The following is a 17,323-nucleotide window of genomic DNA, read 5'->3' as shown; positions in this document are numbered from 1 at the left end:
CGCTGAGGAGCCGGTTGCCGGTGCTGCGGAGGAGCCGTCTCGTGAACCTGTGGAGAAGCCGGTGCGGAAGACTATTTGGGCTGCTGATGGGGTTTTTGTGCTGGAGTCGGCGGATGCGTCGCAAGATGCCTGGGGTTGTCGCCGTGGTTATCCTGGCGACAGTCATGGGGATCTTTGCGGTTGCTGGCAAGCGGAAAATGATGTCGAGCCCATGACTGGCTGCCTTGTTTCTTCTCTACAATACCGTTTTGAGACCGGTGGCCATTTTTCTGGTTCCTGAATATACACACCCTCATCTATCATCTAATACCCAAATCCAACCTTTGTGTCGCTGTACTGCGGTGAACTGGACGATGGGCGATGATCCGGGCGGATGCACACCATAGGCAAGATGACAATCGCTATCCTCAGCGACAACAGCGGCGGCTGAGGAGCAAACGACATTCGTCGCTGATAACGACGTGGGATCTATTCTGTCTCGAGTGTGCTGTCGAATCACTCGTCTTCGTCCAGAGAGTAGGCCGCGATCGTTCGCCGCTCGGATTGCACCAAATACAAGGTATTTTTGCTAGCCTGGATGCGCAAGCTTGTCGCATCGTCGTCCAGCTCCCGGACTCGGTCCAGTGCGAGTACCTGCGATTGGGTTTGTCCAGGTCGAGCCCAGACAAGCTGGTTCAGTGGGTCAAGTCGACATGGCGGGCACCGTCGAACAGGGGCTGGCGATGCTCTTGAGTCAGCCTACCTTGGGTAGTCCATCTGCGAGCGACTCTGGCTCAATGCGCAAACTGGCCATCATTGTTCGACCCTTTGCGCTTGCTGTTGGCGGAATTCCACGTCATGGTAAATGCGGCGTTAGAGGTTGTGCCCAGAATCCGATGTGCTGGCATGTACAGCTGCGTATGGGCATTACCTTCATCCTTTGCTTGGGCTGCCTCCTCGCCTATCAGCGCAACTATCGTGTGGTCGTCCCAAAAGTCCCAATCCAGGATCTTGTGGGATACGTCGGTGGTGCATGATGCTGGGTCGACTTGTACGAGGCATGATGTTGCTGATAGACTAGCTCCGACGCCAAGCTTTCCCACATGAACTGACCGCAGAGTGATCTTGGGTGAGCCGGGCGTGCGCGATGAGAGAATGCATCCAAAGAATCGACTCGATTGTTCGATCAACTTACACGCGGGTCCGTCGAATACCGCAGTCGACCACGAAATCGAGCGACTGGTCTGGTGTGCGATGACGCAGCGTCATTTGGTCAGAAACAGATAGACTAGCGAGTCGATCGCTTGCAAATGGAGATGAGTGCATTGGTGGAGAAACAGCGGAAGTGGTGTCATCCTGCTTGCAGAGGAGGGTGAGGGACTCACCAGCGACTCGCGGAATCGGATTCCTGAGGTCCTGCACCCGGAGCTATTCGTTTGGTTCGAGTTATGAGCAAGCTGGCGCTCAAACACACGGCCCATGCTTGCAGTTAGCATGTTGTTTTTCCCAGAAAAGAATCGGTCGAGCGCGGCCGAGAGCCCCTTGAGGATTGCCGGGAAGCTATCACCGAGCCCTGAAGAACCATCTTGTGTGTCCGATGGATATGCACTCGCATCAAAAGCATCGAGGATCACCAAAGAGCACTGATCGTTCACATGGGCGCAAACTCCATCGATCTCCTTGTCGAACAGTGGGGGCTCCTTGTCATCGACATGCATATCGGCAGTCTCGTCCCGCAGCTTGATGTGCAAAACTAAGTCCGGACCAAGTTCGACAGATCCGCGCAAACGTGGTTAGATTGCCGTCAAGGCTCTATAAAGTCTCGGAAACGAGGCTCGGGCACGGGCTGCTACGGGATGCAGGCTTACAAGAGTTGATCCAGAAAATAAAGTCCTTGAACTCCAGATGGCGCTTCTTGGCTCGAAAGAGGCACTTGGTGGCCAGCACCATCAGTCGGCTGGACAGCTCGATGATGTTGTTGGTCTCCTTGAAATTGGAGTCCTCCCAAAACTCAACGACGGTGCTTTCGCTGGTAGATGCAGGATCGATCAATCAGAAAGACTTGGGTCGAACACAGCGACCTCGTCGTAGCTGTTTACTACGCTCAATTCGAGCCTCCACTCGACCTGAATAGTGCATCACCATCAGACGCACGCTTTCGGGGTTCCCTCGCGCCTACCGCTTATCGAACACTTGCAGACGTGTGGCCAGCGTGAATATCCGCTCGCAGACGGGGACGAGGTGTTTCTGCGCCAAGTTTCCAAAGTTCGTATAGGCGACCTCGGCGGCCTGCTTCCACCGACGAATGCCCTGCAGCCGCCCATTCGCATCGATTGGATATGTACCTGTCAGCGTCCGCGAACACCCCAGACGTGCCACCACCCAGCATTCAACGTCGACATCGAACAGTCTTAACTCCCCGACGGCAGCGTAGAATCGATGGCTTACCGGCAGCCCCATTCGGTCCACGAATTGCTTGATGCCATCGCCCACGATCCCAAACTCGAGTAGATTCATGTACTCCATCTGCGGGGTCGACGAGACTGGCCGTTCGAGGTGTCAGCAAAAGTAGTCCATACCGACATCTACTCCGATTCAGGCCCTGTGCTGTCCGCAAATCCCCGCCTCCACTCCGACTAGCTCGCCAACGTTCGTATCGACTTTGCATCCATCGATCACATCGACTGCCAAGCTCAAGAAGGCCAATGGAGACAGTGCTCCCCCTCCAGTCGAGACAGTGGCATTGGCGCCAAGGAGGGTGGGCTTTTCTGATCGGCACCATGAGTGACTCCGCCATACTTTCGCATTCCTCGAGGAGATCGGCGAATTTGTCGTGCTGCTGCAGCTCGAGTCTGTATACTGCCTTGGCCTCGGCCTTCATTTTTATCATGACTTCCTCGATATAACTCAGCAGATACTTGAAGGTGATCCAGCATCGCGAGACAAACTGGAGATCGGCTGCCTTGGGACGCAGCATAGCACCGCTGTAAATCGCCAGCGAAAATGCGTCGGCCTGCTGCGACGACACCACAATATGGGCCAAATCCGGGGTCACATACAAACGACAATCCTGAGAAGTATAAAACTGCGTAAATCCCAGGGTTCCGTCACAATCGGCTGCAGAGACTGTGCTGGACTTGCCTGGGCATTGTCGGAACCCTCGGGCGGGAGCATGAGCTCTGCGACAGTGTAGACACCAAAGGCTCTGCGATCAGAGGCGATATGTTGGTGACCAGATGACAGAACACATTCAGCGCTTGGTTCATGATCGTTCCGGGCTTGCCAGTACTCGTCTCATGACCGGCCTGACCTGACTTGGATCTGGCCCCCATCGTCGATGGATACCAGCAGATTCAGCGCGGCGGCTGTGTCCGATACAAAGATATCGCCAACGATCGACTCGCTGTGGCATGACAAACAAATCCATCACCGACGAGTCGGCATGTTAGAGTGACGATCCGACATGCCCACGGATTCCAGATCTGGATGAATGATCCTGCACCGTGCTCCGAGGAAGCTCACCAGTTCGGGAGGGTTGGAAGTGGCGGCAGGAATCCCGAGAACTCTCTATAGGCGACATTGCCCCAGACCGACTGACGCCATGGTCGCCGTCGAGAGTATGATGGTGCAGAGGTGCAAGTTCAGCATTGACAGTCGGAACGTGAGCGGGGGGGGGGTGAGCGACTGGTTGTTGCAAATCGCGAATGATCAAGGGCAGGCCCACTGCTGCCCTTTGCAGATCAGGCAGCACCGTACCTGCTGCGGGGCCAGGCAATCTTCTGCCCAACACAGGCCGACAATCGGCTGTTTGGACGAGGCACATGTAAACTTGACCTCGCCTGTCTCCGAGTCTCGCAGCTGGATCGCTCCGTTCTCAAAGCCGACGGCGAGCAGCTTGCCTGGCGGGTGGGGAATACCGCCGATGATGGAGGAAACGGATCAACTGAGGCATCCAGAAACCACCGGAGGATCGTCGAGCCAGCCAAGCAACGCCAGGGAGGGCCACATACCGTCGGGCCGCCATGCCATCGATCTCGGGCGATAAGGGCAGCTCTGGCTCCAGATGCGAGCCCACTCCCACGATCGGACACAGACCAGATCGCCGCGGGCGGTGCTGAGGGCCACCAGATCGACGACCGGCGAGGGCTCCAGCAGATCGATCGAGTCGTCTGCCTGGACGAGGCTGTACTGGCCATCGCCTCGGCGGAAGGGAAGCGGGGCAGATTCAGGATCCATGTTGGGCAGAACGCGGCTGGCCCAGCAAAGACTGGCGAGAGCCGAGAAATGGAAATTGTCCTGCGTCTCGCTCTCACATAGCGGTTGCCGTGGCGGAAGCATCGCAGGCAAAGAGAGTCGGTGCACATCTCCATGGGTGCATTCTTGGACGCTGGAATCGGTGCGCATATATTACAGCGTGCCCACATTGAACCAGGACACCCCAGCATGCGGATGGCTTGCGGATGTAATGTTACATGACTGATCGGCGTCGATCGGCGCTCGCATCGTTGTGTTCCACTATTTTCAATGCGCTGTATGCTTGCTTCATAGAGGCGCCGCAGCAACGATCCAGAGCCTCGGCGAGCCGGATCGCACATAGATCGAATGCCATGCGGCGCTCAGGCCGTTGCGGCTTGCGAGCTCTCCAGCATTCGCTGCACGATTGCTGTCCCCATCCAGTCCAGAATGTCGAGTTGGGCGCTCAGTGCCGAGACCCGATTGCTCCGCCGTGATTTGGTGTATTCCTTCAGCTGTGTCTTGAGGCTGTTCAGTGCCGATGTGTTTTCGCGGAGCCAGATGGGGTCGTCCAGGTGGAGGGCCGTCAGCCCCTCGAGCAGGGTGGTGAGCAGCCGGGCAAACTTGAGTGCCTGCTCGGGCTCGTTGCCAAAGGCCTGCGCCCGCAGATGCACCTGGACGTACTTCTGGATGGAAAGCGGCTGGCTGAGCTTGCCACTGACATCCGATGCAAATCGTCCGCTTTGAATAATCAGGGTGTCGGCAAGGGTGGCCTTGAGTACTGGAGACAGGATACTCTGGAAGGAGGGAAGACAGGAACAAGGTGTTGGCATGGCTTTGACATTCATCCACGACAGAGTGTAATGCAGCGTGCCAAGATACTGTTTCGCTCGCGAGCCGCAGACCTGGAGGAATTCAAAGTGCTTCTCTGGCGTTGAGATGTTGATCTTGAGAAATCGGAGGATAGAGGTCTCGAGGGTCTTCAGCGACACACAATCGCAGAGTGCAAGTTCTGAGAGCTAGCCGACAACAGGGATCGTCGAGCACGTCTTGTGAGCGATAGAACGACTCGGGCGGGCGTGTGAAAGTGAATGCCTGCAGCGTCGACAGAGCTGCCTACCGCCCAGAGCCACTGGTGACCCAGCCGTCGAACAGTGGGGCTCGTGCTCGCCAGCCAAGGTTCGATCATTTCCATGATGCGTTCGATGGACTTGCATGGATGCGAGCTCGGGCCCCGAAGAAAGTAGGCCAGCAGCGACTGCCCAGGATCGTCTGTTGGAAGCCAGCGGTCGGTTAATGCTTCAGAGCGGCGGCGCTTTGGTGTTGGCTATCGCTTATGCTGCATGCTCGAGACGCACCATGGTTCATGGCAATATCGTCCAGCAAAAGATCGCCGAGGAAACTCAGCCCTTCGAGGCCCCGCTCATGCTTTGGCATCACCCGAAGGCGTTTGTGCAAGGAAATTGGGGTGCGGTAATGTTGATCGATGGCGATTCAAGAGGAAATCGAGAGCCAGAATCAGCGAGCAGCGACACGAGGGAAATGCCACCCAGATCTCGGGCAGTCGAGTTGTCGCTAAGCACTGGCAGGCGCAGAGTTTGTAGGCCAGGCTGTGCGCCATCCAAATTCTCCCGCATACATTGACAAAACACCCTCCCACTTCACCGGACATCGTACCTCGGCGGCCATGTCGCTGCCCACCAGTTTGTCAAACGATCCGGCCAGGTGCCAGAACGACGACTCTGTCTCGAGTTCCCATATGCTCCGGAAGGGAACAACACCATGGAGCTCAAGCGTTTGAGAAAGGACGTGGAAACAGTCCAGGACCATCTCCGTTGAGATGTGGTGCCGCTTTGCCCGATCGGCAGAGAGATTGGATGGCTTGGCCAGCAGATCCAATATACCTTCGATAACCACCCTGTCAAGGGAGGGGGAGCTGATGCATCAATGATCTGGACCTTCGCTGATGGCCGATCCTACGAAGCCCATATTATACGAGCCGATACGAACGTACCTGGAAGGGTATAGCCTGTCACACAGCAAGCTCCTGCAGATGTCGATCGTTGAGCGCACTGAAGCAGGATCGGCGAGCAAAGTGAACCGGATTTGTGAGCCAGTCTGGATCCGAATGCCCATGCGGCGATCAGGTTGGATGGCCCAAGTTCACGCTGGCGGTATCGACCAATGGCTATCCTCTTACCATCTCTCTCCTCCAGTACCGAGATCACAACTGTGGTGTATTCGTTGGAGAACGGGGTTGCAGCATAGGACTCGTCGATGTGTGCCCGGTCGGGGATGGCAAGATCGTCAGCGATTCCTGAGAACGAAATCGGATAGTCTTGACGGACAATGAAGCCCCTTGAGACGAGGCTGTTGATCCGGCCGACGGCAAACTTTCGGAACTCTGTTTCTGCGGCAGTCATGAGCGGAGCGGTGCGGTGAGATGGATGGTGGACGAGGGCATTGGCCCAGAAACAGCCAGACATGACGAGACCCTTCTCGCCGAGATCGGTCCTCGGCACCAGGGGTCTCGCCGAGAAGCCTGGCGCTGCGCAGCATCCCACCTTCCTTTCTGGGCAAAGTGGCTGGATTCTCACCCCGTCGGACGGATGGGTGACCAAATGAACGGCCAAATGAGCGGCCAAACGAATGCATCTGAGGATGCAGAAGCACGGACGGGGTTGTAGCCGAGGCCCTGCCCCACATCGGCCGCCTGTCTCTGGGACCCATCTATGGTGCTGGTCCAAGTGTATTCAAAGCGCTTTACAACTCCTGGACGTAGTTGCCGGGGAACACTCCCGTGTTGCCGTTCAGGCGTCCTTTCCACCAGTCGTTGGCAAACTCGGTCCGCTCAATCAGCTCGATGCGGTCGCCTTTGCTGAAAGACAGGTCGCCGTTTGCCTGGGCCTGGTAGTCATACAGGGCAGTCACATAATTCGCCGCAGGCCCGCGGGGAGGACGAGGCGGCGGAACGGCGGCGGAAGGAGAGGCCGTGTAGTGGCCGCTGTTCGGCTGGCTCCATGGGTTGGATTCGGAGGGCGAGCCCGGGAACGTCGATTTCGGGGCCGTGGCATATCTCGCCAATCCCGCCGAGGCTGTCGAGGGCGCGCGGGCATCCCCTGCGGCTCCAGCGGCGGCGGATGCGGGCGGTACAAGCTCAGCGGAGGTTGCGCTCTTGACCTTGCGCAGACGTGGGATACTGAGGGTGCCCAGCAGCTCGATCTGCTGCTGCTCCATCGGCTCAAAAGCCTCCAGGACGGTCAGCGAGCTCTTGAGATGGTGGGGAACATTCAGTCCCTCGAAGGCGCTCGTGACAATGTGGTAGTACCTGTACTGGCACCAGTAGAGCGCCTTGAAGGAAGGGTTGATAAAGTGGATGGCCAGCGCGAAAAAGTGCGGCAGCTCCTGCATAAGCGTGGTGTGGAGGTTGTTGTAGAGCCTGGTGGCCTCCTCCAGGTCGGCTTCGGCCCGGGCCAGCTTCTTCTCGGCGCTCACATCCCGCTCCGAGGCCGTCAGGCGCTTGACGGCGTCGCGATGGCGGTCGTAATCGAGCATCTTGTGGTCCCGCTTCTTCATGAACTTTTTCACCTCGTCAAACATCTGGACGTAGTCAGCTGCAGGGCCGATGATGAGCCGCTCCAGTCGATCGAGCTCGGGTGTGATCTCCTGTCGCACCTGGGCCAGGGCAGCAGCCAGGTCCTGCACCCGCTGGAGAGACTCGGCGGATTCAGGGGAATGCGCGATCTGCAAGGACGCACAAGGCACCATCAGCAAACACGAAGCCAGGGCCGCAGAAGCCAGGGCTGCAGAAGCCAGGGCTGCAAGTCATGGCGACAGCACCAAAGGTCGAATGTGGTGCTGTGAGCCGTGTGTGCGCCATTTTCCTAATAGTCCGTCGTCGTGCTGCATTCGCTTACCAGGCCGGATTTGCTGTCGCCGACAGACTGGGCGGCTTCGTGCTCGGTGGCCGACGAGCGACGTCCTGTGATGGGCTCGTAGAGCTCTACCATGGTCTTTGCTACATTCTCCTCGAAGCCCAGCGCGGAGGTGAGCGAGTCCTTGAACTTGCGGGTATCGTCGTTGATCTTGCGGATCAGCGCGTCGAGCTGCTTGAAGCGCTCTTCGAGCTCGTGATACTCGGCGTCCTGCGTGGCCTCGGAGTGGCCCATCTGGGAGCTGATCATCTGCGGCAGGCGTGCGAACGCCTTCTGTATGCCCTTCAGACTCATGGCGACGGGTACATACGCAAGCGAGAGCGGAAGCGCAAAGGCCGATGATGGCTGGTGAGGCGCTGGTGAGGCGCTGGCCCATGGCTGCAGGTTTGTGGCATCAGCGGCGATAACGATCCGGCTCGATCCGACTCGGTCCGGCTCGGTCCGGCTCGAGGACGGCTCCAGTTGGATTGATCCAGCCAGCAATCACTGCCCAGAAAGGCAATCATTGATTCGGCATGAACCCTCTCCTCCCATCACCCGATCGGCATCGCCGGTTTCCACAGACCCGTTGCCACCAACACACCGCCGACACCCGCCCTTGCGACAGCGATGGAGCCTGCAGAGGCCGTGTCGATGGAGTCCTTCCAGGGACAGAAAGAAAACATCCGTCCGCTCAGGCAGGGCCGAAGAGCCGCCGCGCTTGGCGGATTCGGTGAAGACCCAACCGCAACCAAAATCAAGCTCGAGGCCCGTCGGGCTCAGATGGAGCAAGAGCTCGCTGCCGCGCCTGCCGACCTGGACGACCCCTTTGAGCCGCATCTCAAGTACATCCAGTGGCTCAACGAGAACTATGCCTCGGGCACCACACACCTCATGGCTGCGATCGAGAATGCTGTGCGGCTCTTTCGCAAGGACCCACGCTACCAGAACGACATCCGGTACCTCAACATCTGGATGATGGCTGTTGAGCACTCCTCTGACCCGCACGGCATGTTCAAGTACCTCAGTGTCAACAAGATTGGTCTGGTCTTTACTCTGTTTTACGAAAAGTACGCTCTGCTCCTCGAGAGCGAGAAGAGGTGAGTTCTCCGTCCATGCCGCAACCTGTCTCGAGAACGTCGTCCCGCGAGCTCAATCCACAGTGCTGACGAATGCCGCAACATCCTTGTCGCCTCAGATGGGACGATGCCGACGCCATTTACACCACCGGCATCCGGCGCAGCGCCCAGCCCCTGGACCGGCTGAAGCGGCTTTATGCCGAGTTTGTTCATCGCAAGAATGAGCACGCCGCCCAGGCAGAGTTTGAAAAGTCCCAGGGCATCGCTGACGACTCCATCGCCCGCCCGTCGCTTACTGTCCTCCACGAGGATGCAGAAGTCGTTCAGCCTCGCAACACTCAGCACCGCCCGACTCTTGGCTCCCAGGGCAACCGGGCTGCCCTTGGTCCAAGTAGATCAGCCCAGTCTGCTGCCGATCGCACAGGGGCGTCGAATCAGAGACTACAGGTCTATGAAGATCAACCCGATGATGACGACCACGGACGAGACCGCGTCTTGTTGCCCTCGGCCGAGTCATCCAATGCATGGGACGACTACGGCGCCAAGCGCTCGATCACAAAGGAAAACTACCGAGAGTCAAGCAAATGGAAAGGATCCACCCTCCCACAGAAGCTAAAGCCCGCCCCGTCCAGCGCCAAGATCGAGGTCTTCCAGGATGACGAGGAGGTAGGATCATCGGTATATTTCGTACGGCGTGGTCCGCAGAGTCAGTTTCGAGCCACATCCTGAACGTGCGGCGTTATGCTGTTCGATTTTGGCATCTAGCAGGACGAACAGAACGAAAGTGCACCCAAACCAGCAGCTGCTGGCTTTATGCGTAAGCCCCTGGCTCCGGTTGCTGCCACTGCACCCAAAGGCAAGTAGTCGGTTGTGCCATGTCGTTACACCCCCCTGTCGATGCGGTGCTGCATGACAAACCGCCGTCACTATCTTGCAGGCAGCGATGTTGAGGTGCGCCACGAAACTCACCGCCTACGAACCGACTCCCCCATCTTGCAGATGCACTGATCGATTGCATCGACGAGTCCATGAGCTCCGAAGCCGACAGCAGCGTCCCTGCCAAAGCAGCTCGTAAGTGATGAAGTTCCAGGGTTGTTGCGATCGTGCTCGCGGATAGAGTTTGCTGGTCACTGGAACTCCCTCCCACACACAATTGAGACATCAGCGGCCTAGACGCAAACCCCGTCCTCGGATACTCCATTTGGTTTCATTATGCGCTCCTGGGTGTCAGGTGGCGCACTATAGTCCTCTCATGCGATCCAGCGATTCTAACCTGATACTTGACCGCACTTGTTGTGTTCGATCTCTGTTTCCTACATTCGACTGCCTAAAGCCAACAAGCCAGCGGCATCAGCGTTGTCCGGCGGCAGTAGGCCAGCCGCGAATGGAGCTGCAGACAAGTCCGGCGAGCCCAGCAAACCAGCGGGCCGTTCCGAAAAGCCCCCAGAGGTCATGACAACCAACCTGGAGCTCTTTTGCGACGAAGCGAGCCAGAACTGGATCAGTATGGAGGAGCTTCGCGCCACACAATACACGGTGGAGCCGCCCAAGCCCGATCCAATCCAGCAGCTTTTCACCCCCAAGAAGGCATCGGCTCGCATGGCAGCGACTCCGCGAACACCTCTGGACCAGCGACACGAGTCGCCATTCGCGGAGATGAAGAGCTTTGAGGCTCCGCTTCTGGACTCGCCTGTGGTCCAGATTTCGTTCCAGACATACGGCACCATCGATGACACGATTGCGCGGACCCGGCCCAAGCTCAAGTCCTCGGTCATTTCCTCACCCACAATCAACACCCGCGCGGCCCTGGACGATGTCATGGAGATGTTCAACGGCCCACCGGTCGAGCTGGGATTGCCACACGCTAGCGCAGCCAGCGAGCACGCGGGCCACGGCATGTCCACTACATTCGATCAGGCCGATAACGAATCCGAGCGCGAGTACTTGCATGATTCCGAAGACGAGACCATCTCGGCACAGGTCTACCGCCCTGCCGCAAGCCAGTTTCAGATTTGCAAGGACGACACCGAGGTTATTCCGATGGCGGCTCGCCAGTTTGGCGCAGGCCGAAGATCACTCGTGCCTGCGACCGATCGCCCCTCGCCGCCAGAGACTGGACGATCGTCCTTCTCGGGCCAGGCGAAGAGAGACAGCGGCGGCTCGTCGCGATCTTCGCTGCCCTTCGTGGCATACTCGGACCCTCAGTCGGCGAACGAAAGCTGCGCAAGCCCCGAGTATCGCTCGGATCGAAAGGTCTTTCCTGAAGTGTACTCCTCGCCCCAGCAACACCTTCAGCCGCACGACCATCCCTTTGACGAAAACAATGTGGCCTCCACATCCAAACCCGCTGGTTTCAGACGAGCCTTTGGCACCGTGCTCCAGGCCAGACACACTAGTGCTGATTCGAGCGGCTCTCCACTCCAGCAACGCGGCGGGTCTCAGGAACCCATGTTGCAGCAGCAACCAATGCTCTACCAAAACCTGGATGACGACGGTGCATCGCCGCTCCATGAGACTGCCAAGACCCCGCTCCAGTCGCTCCGCCGTCGCCCTCGGGAATCTGCATATGTGGGCACAATGACCCCGATTGCCGAAGTCAGTATCCTCGGAGCCAACTCCAGCACTGTCCGCAGCAGCCGAATCTTTGGTCCGGAAGAGGGCACAGCGCCCTTCAACCTGACGATGAGCACCATCACACGCACACACAGTCATAGTCACGACGAAATTACCTTCAATACTGGGGGTGACGACGACGACGCTGTGCGCAAGAGCGATGGAGATGACGAGGACGATGGGCTTTGGCAAGATTCCTTGGGCTCCAACAAAGTCCTTGACACGATTGTGCTCCAGCAGCAGCAACAACGACAGCAACAACGACAGCAACAACGACAGCAACAGCAGGACGAAGCTTCCAGGAGCGAACGCTGCTCGATCGCACCTTCGCTCGATCAGGACATGACCAAGCTATCGTTGCTGAACGAGCTCGAGCAAACGCACAGCTCCATTCCTCGACAATCGCTCGGCACAAGAGTTAGTCTGTCTGCATCCGAACGGTTTGGTGCTCGAGGTGCCCATCCCGACGACGCGGATGCTTACGATTATGTCTCGGTCGAGAATCCCTGCGATCCACGCACGGCCCGCGTTCAGCTGCTGATGTTGAACTTTCTCCAAGAAACCCTGGTCACCTGGGACGACCTGCACGATTGCCGGAGAGCAGAGTCGCAGCAGCTGCGCCGCTCGCTCGACGGTCTTGTGCACTCCAAGAGGGCCCTGGAGCTGCCAAACGCCGAGGAGTTGCAATGTGTCAAGAAGCTGGGCGAGGGAGGCTACGGCGTGGTTTACCTGGTTTCCAGCGCCTCCGCGCCTCGGGGCAGCTCGCCAAGCGATGCCGACCACAGCTTCGAGCAGCCGACACCGTTCTCTGCGATTAAAATCCAGTCGCCTCCATCACCAATGGAGTTTTACAACCTCAAGACGCTCCGCCAACGACTGCCAGAGCGAATCCTGAGCTCGGTTGTGGCGCCAATCTCGCTGCATGCCTTTCAGGACGAGTCGGTCTTCCGGATGGAGTACATCAACCAGGGGAGCATCCTGGACTGCGTCAACCGCCAGGGCGGCCAGGGGCTCGAGGAGCACCTGGCAACGTTCTTTGCGATCGAGATCCTGCGGACGATCGAAGTAGTTCATGCAGCCGGTATGGTCCATGGCGACATCAAGCCCGACAACATCCTGCTGCGGCTGCAATCGGTGCGCAACATGGACGAGTGGGATCCGGTCTACCGGCCGGATGGCTCGCACGAGTGGAGCCGCATGGGCATCAAGCTCATCGACTGGGGAACCGGCATCGACCTGGGGCTGTTCCCAGAAGACCAAGCATTTGCCTTTGACCCGATGGACAGCTACGAGTCGGCAATCATCGGCACAGGCAACCGGAACGCCAAAGCAGACCCAAGCATCGAGAGCTGGGAGGTGCGCAACGGCATGCCCTGGAAGTACGATGCCGACTGGTACGGTGCGGGCGGATGCATTCACGTGCTCCTCTTTGGCAAGTACATGGAGGTGGCCGAGGAACAGGGCCGCAGCTACGACCGGCCTACGATCAAGGTCGCCGGATCGCACTTCCGGCGGTACTGGGCTCCGCATTGGAAGCCGCTGTTTGACCTGCTGCTGAACTCGGGGGCTCACAACGAGTGGCTGCTGCGCCAAATCCAAGATCGACGGGCAAGCCTACCGAGCATCGGACCGGATGTGAGCGACAGCAATCTCCAGTGCGAGACACTGGACTACCCAGAGTACGAGCGGATCTTTCCGGTTGTGCGCAAGATCCGCGGCCTGCGCAAGGACATGGAGACGTGGCTGCAAGAGAACTCGTCCAAGAGCGGCAAGCGCATCCGATCGATGCTCAAGGCGCTCCGGGACGATCTCAAGAAGAAGAACTGAGTCTTGGCGATTGGGTGTGGTGACTGGGGGAGTAGAGCGGGGCGGGGGCTAAATCTGATAGGACCTATGCGTTCGCTTATGCATGTCCTGAACAAACACAGTGTATCAACGACCACTCGGTGTGGGATGGGATTGTTGTTGTTGGAGGGAGGATGGGCATCGTTGCTGCAGATGGCTTTGCCAGGGACCCTGGGTTCGTCGCCGGCCATGTCGGAACGGAGTCGCCGCCGGCTCCAAATGCATCCGATGCGGGCGGGGGACATGTGCCTATCGTTGCATGTGAAACTCGTGGCGGAGCTGTGTCTCTGGCGGGTGGCAGACATGCCGCGCCCTCATGAGTCCAGGACATGGCCGGGAGGATCGCTGCCGGCCATGTGAAAAGCAGGCATGTCAACGGAAGACCGAGGCGGTCGGAGGCGGCGAGGAAGCCAGGCGGAGACGGTGAGAAGCAAGGGAAGGACAGCCAGGACAGCCAGGGCAGCCAGGACAGCATCTGGTTGCTGAGCTTATCGAGGGTGGGTGCACCAGCGACCCACCCCCCTCTGCCCAGCAGGATGGGGCCTTTGCGATGGCTCTGGAACAGCCGTGCATTTGGCTCGCACCCCAGCCACGCTGCGGCCAGCCACCTGTCTGCCAGCCACACTCCAGCCATACGGTGTCACCGGCCGCCGCGACAAGGACAAGCTCCGCCGTCGCGTGATGTGACATGGATGATGGCCGTCCAATCCGCGGCGGCGGACGGCGGCGGCGGCATGCGATTGGCGGGCCGTGGGACAGCCCAAGGTCCGGATCACGCGCGCTGTTGGCGGACATATGCAAGGCCGATACGCCACAGGACAAGGCCGGGCGGCATGGCGCGTGGGGTGCTCGCAGCGTTGCTGCGTCGTTGTTGTGGATGCTGTCTGGTGTGGCCGATTGAAACGGTTATGCTTTTGTCAGGGCCTTGGGCCGTGAGAACGTTGACGGCCGCCAAGGCTCTGGGCAGCGGCGGCATTTGCAAGCAACGATTACATTTTCGAGGCAGCGCTTACATTTCCATCTCGATGATTACATTTGCAGAGCGACGGGTGCACTTCCAGGCGGCGGCGTCGGTGTCGACGCAGTCTGCCTCATCCTCACTGCGATCGCCCAGCACGGGGCGCTGCCATGTGCTGTTGCTGTCGCCTCGCCCTGTTGTGTATGCGTCCGCGGGTCACATTGGGTTCTCCTGGCCTGGTCTGCAGGTCACTGTTGGTTCGGCGACAAGGTCCGCGGGAAAGGAATACCCTCCTCAGGCCCGGGCGACAACGCTCCTCGCCACCTCCCCAAGGCCCTTGCCCGCTATAGTGACTTGTGGCAAGGCTGCCGAGTGACCATTTGCTGCCTCCCGGGTAATCCTTCAGCGTCGCTGCTGCCGGCCCATGCGCTCATATGATTCACCCTGGCGGTTCCGTAAATCCCCGTGCTGCGACCCGCCGGTCTTGCGGCGTATAAAGCAGTCCTCTCGCCTGGATCACCGCTAGTTCCATTCCATCCCATTCTCGCTCCTCTCTGCTGCTGAGCCCGGCCGCTCTCTCGCTCTGCCATCGAAGCATCCCCTGCCACGCGCTCATAACCCCCTCCCACACACCGCACTGCGCTGCACCGCACCATGTCCTCTGCAAAGCCCGAGGTCGCCGCCCCAAAGCCGAAGCAGAAGAGCGTCGCCACCCACCTGCTGGCTGGCGGTATCGCTGGTTCGGCCGAGGCGCTCATTTGCCATCCCCTCGACACCATCAAGGTCCGGCTGCAGCTGAGAGGCGAGCGAGCATCCAAGTTCCCCGGCAGCGCTGCTTCGGCCCAAGTACCCCTGCGGCCTGCCGGATTTCTCTCCAGCGTAAGTCAGTCTCTCTCCCGCCGTTCCTTCTTCGTGGCGATGCGGTACCCATCCGCTGCGGCCCTGGAACTTCTGCCATCTCCTCTCATGGTGTCCGTCCTAACGACCCGCTTCCCACGTTCACTCGTTCACTCGTTCGGTGTTCGCCCGTCCTCCCCTCCGTCCAATGCGTGCCCGTCGCTTTCAGTTTGGCCCCAACTCGTTTATCGGTGTCGGGGCCCGGATCGTCCAGAACGAGGGGTTCTTTGCACTCTACAAGGGCCTTGGTGCTGTGATGACCGGCATCATCCCCAAGATTGGCATCCGCTTCACTTCCTTTGAGCAGTACAAGCAGCTCCTGGCTGACAAGAACGGCAAGACCAACACTGGCGGCATCTTCCTTGGTATGCATTCTTCTCGCCGTCCTGCAGCTTGATTTTGGGCTCCCCCTGGACCAGTCCTTGTTGCGGTGCGGCTCTTGATGGCTGACTCTCGGTCTGCATTCCTCTTGGATCCACAGCTGGATTGGGCGCTGGAATCACCGAATCTGTGCTGGTCGTCACTCCAATGGATGTCATCAAGATCCGCCTCCAGGCGCAGCGCAACTCCATGATGGACCCGCTCGACGTTCCCAAGTACAAGAATGCCCTCCACTGTGCACTGGTGATGATCCGGGAAGAGGGCGTCGGCTCGTTATACAAGGGCCTCGGCTTGACTGCTCTCCGCCAAGGTACGTCGTGCTTCTGAGCATATGCACTTGAATGTTCCTCTGGTTGTGCAGCGACTGTCTGTGCCCTGATGCTTGTCGAAGCCCATTGACGCCGCCCCTGACTCCTCTGAACTCCCTTCCTCCAGCCACCAACCAGGGCGTCAACTTCACTGTGTATCAGTTCATCAAGAAGAACCTCACCGAGATGCAGCCCGACCGCAACGGCAACCTCCCCCAGTACCAGACCCTGCTTGCCGGCATCGTCTCTGGTGCCTGTGGCCCGCTCTTCAACAACCCCATCGATACCATCAAGACACGCATCCAGAAGAACCCATCCAACGAGAAGGGCTGGCAGCGCTTCGTAAACGTGACAGCGGGAATCTATCGAAACGAGGGCTGGCGAGCGTTTTACAAGGGTGTTATTCCGCGGGTCCTGCGGGTTGCTCCCGGCCAAGGAATCAGCTTCATGGTGAGTGATCCGGTTTCCAGAACTTCTCTCAGGCGGCTGCCATCTTTCTTTGCCCACTGCAGCCACTGATACGCTTTCATCAATACCGTCCTTCCAGGTTTACGAAAGCGCTTACCGGTGGCTTACTGAAGCCGGTGCTCTGTGGTCGACCGAGAACGTTACTGCCCTCGCTGCCTCCAAGCACTGAGTGCCTCTCCTCCTCGATATGTCTTGAGTGTATTACACCTTCCTCCCTGCATCGATACTGTAATTGTCTCATAGCATGCCTATCCACCTTGTTCCATTTTTGCACCATTCGCCTTTCAGCTTTCATTTCGCTTTGTCCCTCCCTAGCTTCCCCCTCCTCCCTCCTTCGCCGCTGTCTGGATATATCGCTATACTGCAGATTCCAGACGCCGACCTCTTCCCGTCGCATCTTGGCATCAGAGCCCGTACCATGGACCCTTCTCGCAGTTGCATCTGCTGTATACAGTAGCATACCACTATCGTCCCCCTAAAGCACTCCGTCCAGTCGATACATGCTGCTCGAAAGTCAGAGGGTGTGAGTGTACTTCCGCAAGCCAAAGCTCCCAGGCTGCTTAGCCATCTGCGCGAACTGAGCTTCGGTTTGCTGATCACTGTGCATCTCAGGCTCATTCGCTCTGGTCACTATTGCTGCCGGCGTCA

At 58.6% G+C, this 17,323-nt stretch overlaps 5 protein-coding genes across 5 annotated transcripts; 2 read left to right on the top strand and 3 right to left on the bottom strand.

Moving 5' to 3' along the window:
- Nucleotides 1-447: 447 nt before the first annotated feature.
- BJ171DRAFT_507871 (anaphase-promoting complex, cyclosome, subunit 4-domain-containing protein) lies at nt 448-4,245 on the bottom strand. The gene is made up of 14 exons (XM_053111257.1): nt 3,990-4,245; nt 3,736-3,878; nt 3,502-3,572; nt 3,290-3,382; nt 3,121-3,184; nt 2,779-3,049; nt 2,428-2,522; nt 2,159-2,289; nt 1,848-2,008; nt 1,365-1,732; nt 1,175-1,223; nt 911-1,087; nt 743-816; nt 448-633 (listed from the first exon to the last, which is right to left on the bottom strand). Exons 1-14 carry the CDS (start codon nt 4,213-4,215, stop codon nt 496-498), a joined length of 2,061 nt encoding a protein of 686 aa, XP_052965845.1. The 5' UTR covers nt 4,216-4,245; the 3' UTR covers nt 448-495.
- Nucleotides 4,246-4,356: 111 nt separating this feature from the next.
- Nucleotides 4,357-6,678, bottom strand: BJ171DRAFT_507868 (uncharacterized protein). Its single transcript, XM_053111256.1, has 7 exons — nt 6,413-6,678; nt 6,227-6,284; nt 5,890-6,130; nt 5,571-5,640; nt 5,333-5,484; nt 5,118-5,231; nt 4,357-5,009 (listed from the first exon to the last, which is right to left on the bottom strand). Exons 1-7 carry the CDS (start codon nt 6,633-6,635, stop codon nt 4,596-4,598), a joined length of 1,272 nt encoding a protein of 423 aa, XP_052965844.1. The 5' UTR covers nt 6,636-6,678; the 3' UTR covers nt 4,357-4,595.
- A 265-nt stretch (nt 6,679-6,943) lies between these two features.
- BJ171DRAFT_507867 (uncharacterized protein) lies at nt 6,944-8,495 on the bottom strand. Its single transcript, XM_053111255.1, has 2 exons — nt 8,130-8,495; nt 6,944-7,956 (listed from the first exon to the last, which is right to left on the bottom strand). The coding sequence occupies exons 1-2, from the start codon at nt 8,439-8,441 to the stop codon at nt 6,976-6,978; spliced, it is 1,293 nt and encodes a 430-aa protein (XP_052965843.1). The 5' UTR covers nt 8,442-8,495; the 3' UTR covers nt 6,944-6,975.
- A 149-nt stretch (nt 8,496-8,644) lies between these two features.
- BJ171DRAFT_132617 (uncharacterized protein) lies at nt 8,645-13,756 on the top strand. The gene is made up of 5 exons (XM_053105636.1): nt 8,645-9,226; nt 9,325-9,871; nt 9,974-10,061; nt 10,205-10,276; nt 10,539-13,756. The coding sequence occupies exons 1-5, from the start codon at nt 8,757-8,759 to the stop codon at nt 13,643-13,645; spliced, it is 4,284 nt and encodes a 1,427-aa protein (XP_052965842.1). The 5' UTR covers nt 8,645-8,756; the 3' UTR covers nt 13,646-13,756.
- A 1,417-nt stretch (nt 13,757-15,173) lies between these two features.
- BJ171DRAFT_568584 (mitochondrial carrier domain-containing protein) lies at nt 15,174-17,144 on the top strand. Its single transcript, XM_053113525.1, has 5 exons — nt 15,174-15,500; nt 15,688-15,883; nt 16,000-16,209; nt 16,335-16,657; nt 16,755-17,144. Exons 1-5 carry the CDS (start codon nt 15,276-15,278, stop codon nt 16,842-16,844), a joined length of 1,044 nt encoding a protein of 347 aa, XP_052965841.1. The 5' UTR covers nt 15,174-15,275; the 3' UTR covers nt 16,845-17,144.
- The last annotated feature ends 179 nt before the right edge of the window (nt 17,145-17,323 follow it).

The sequence above is a fragment of the Polychytrium aggregatum genome (genome assembly GCF_025602895.1).
Source record: "Polychytrium aggregatum strain JEL109 chromosome Unknown BJ171scaffold_22, whole genome shotgun sequence".
Classification (NCBI taxonomy): Eukaryota; Fungi; Chytridiomycota; class Chytridiomycetes; order Polychytriales; genus Polychytrium; species Polychytrium aggregatum.
Note: the sequence above shows the minus strand (reverse complement) of the source record. Positions and strands in the feature narration are given on the sequence as shown.

Bases quoted from the DNA above. Each gene is read 5' to 3' on its own strand.
- BJ171DRAFT_507867 (XM_053111255.1), bottom strand. From the start codon at position 8,441: ATGAGTCTGAAGGGCATACAGAAGGCGTTCGCACGCCTGCCGCAGATG. The intron at 7,957-8,129 runs GTAAGCGAATGC...GCGTCCTTGCAG, and splicing joins GCGACAGCAAATCCGGCCTG to ATCGCGCATTCCCCTGAATC.
- BJ171DRAFT_507871 (XM_053111257.1), bottom strand. From the start codon at position 4,215: ATGGATCCTGAATCTGCCCCGCTTCCCTTCCGCCGAGGCGATGGCCAG. The intron at 2,009-2,158 runs GTAGGCGCGAGG...TGCATCTACCAG, and splicing joins CTGCAAGTGTTCGATAAGCG to CGAAAGCACCGTCGTTGAGT. The intron at 634-742 runs GTAGGCTGACTC...ACCCAATCGCAG, and splicing joins TCGCAGATGGACTACCCAAG to GTACTCGCACTGGACCGAGT.
- BJ171DRAFT_507868 (XM_053111256.1), bottom strand. From the start codon at position 6,635: ATGACTGCCGCAGAAACAGAGTTCCGAAAGTTTGCCGTCGGCCGGATC. The intron at 5,485-5,570 runs GTGCGTCTCGAG...GGCTTCCAACAG, and splicing joins CGATATTGCCATGAACCATG to ACGATCCTGGGCAGTCGCTG. The intron at 5,010-5,117 runs GTCTGCGGCTCG...CCCTCCTTCCAG, and splicing joins AGCACTTTGAATTCCTCCAG to AGTATCCTGTCTCCAGTACT.
- BJ171DRAFT_568584 (XM_053113525.1), top strand. From the start codon at position 15,276: ATGTCCTCTGCAAAGCCCGAGGTCGCCGCCCCAAAGCCGAAGCAGAAG. The intron at 15,884-15,999 runs GTATGCATTCTT...TTGGATCCACAG, and splicing joins CACTGGCGGCATCTTCCTTG to CTGGATTGGGCGCTGGAATC. The intron at 16,658-16,754 runs GTGAGTGATCCG...CCGTCCTTCCAG, and splicing joins GCCAAGGAATCAGCTTCATG to GTTTACGAAAGCGCTTACCG.
- BJ171DRAFT_132617 (XM_053105636.1), top strand. From the start codon at position 8,757: ATGGAGCCTGCAGAGGCCGTGTCGATGGAGTCCTTCCAGGGACAGAAA. The intron at 9,227-9,324 runs GTGAGTTCTCCG...TTGTCGCCTCAG, and splicing joins CTCCTCGAGAGCGAGAAGAG to ATGGGACGATGCCGACGCCA. The intron at 10,062-10,204 runs GCAAGTAGTCGG...CCCATCTTGCAG, and splicing joins TGCTGCCACTGCACCCAAAG to ATGCACTGATCGATTGCATC.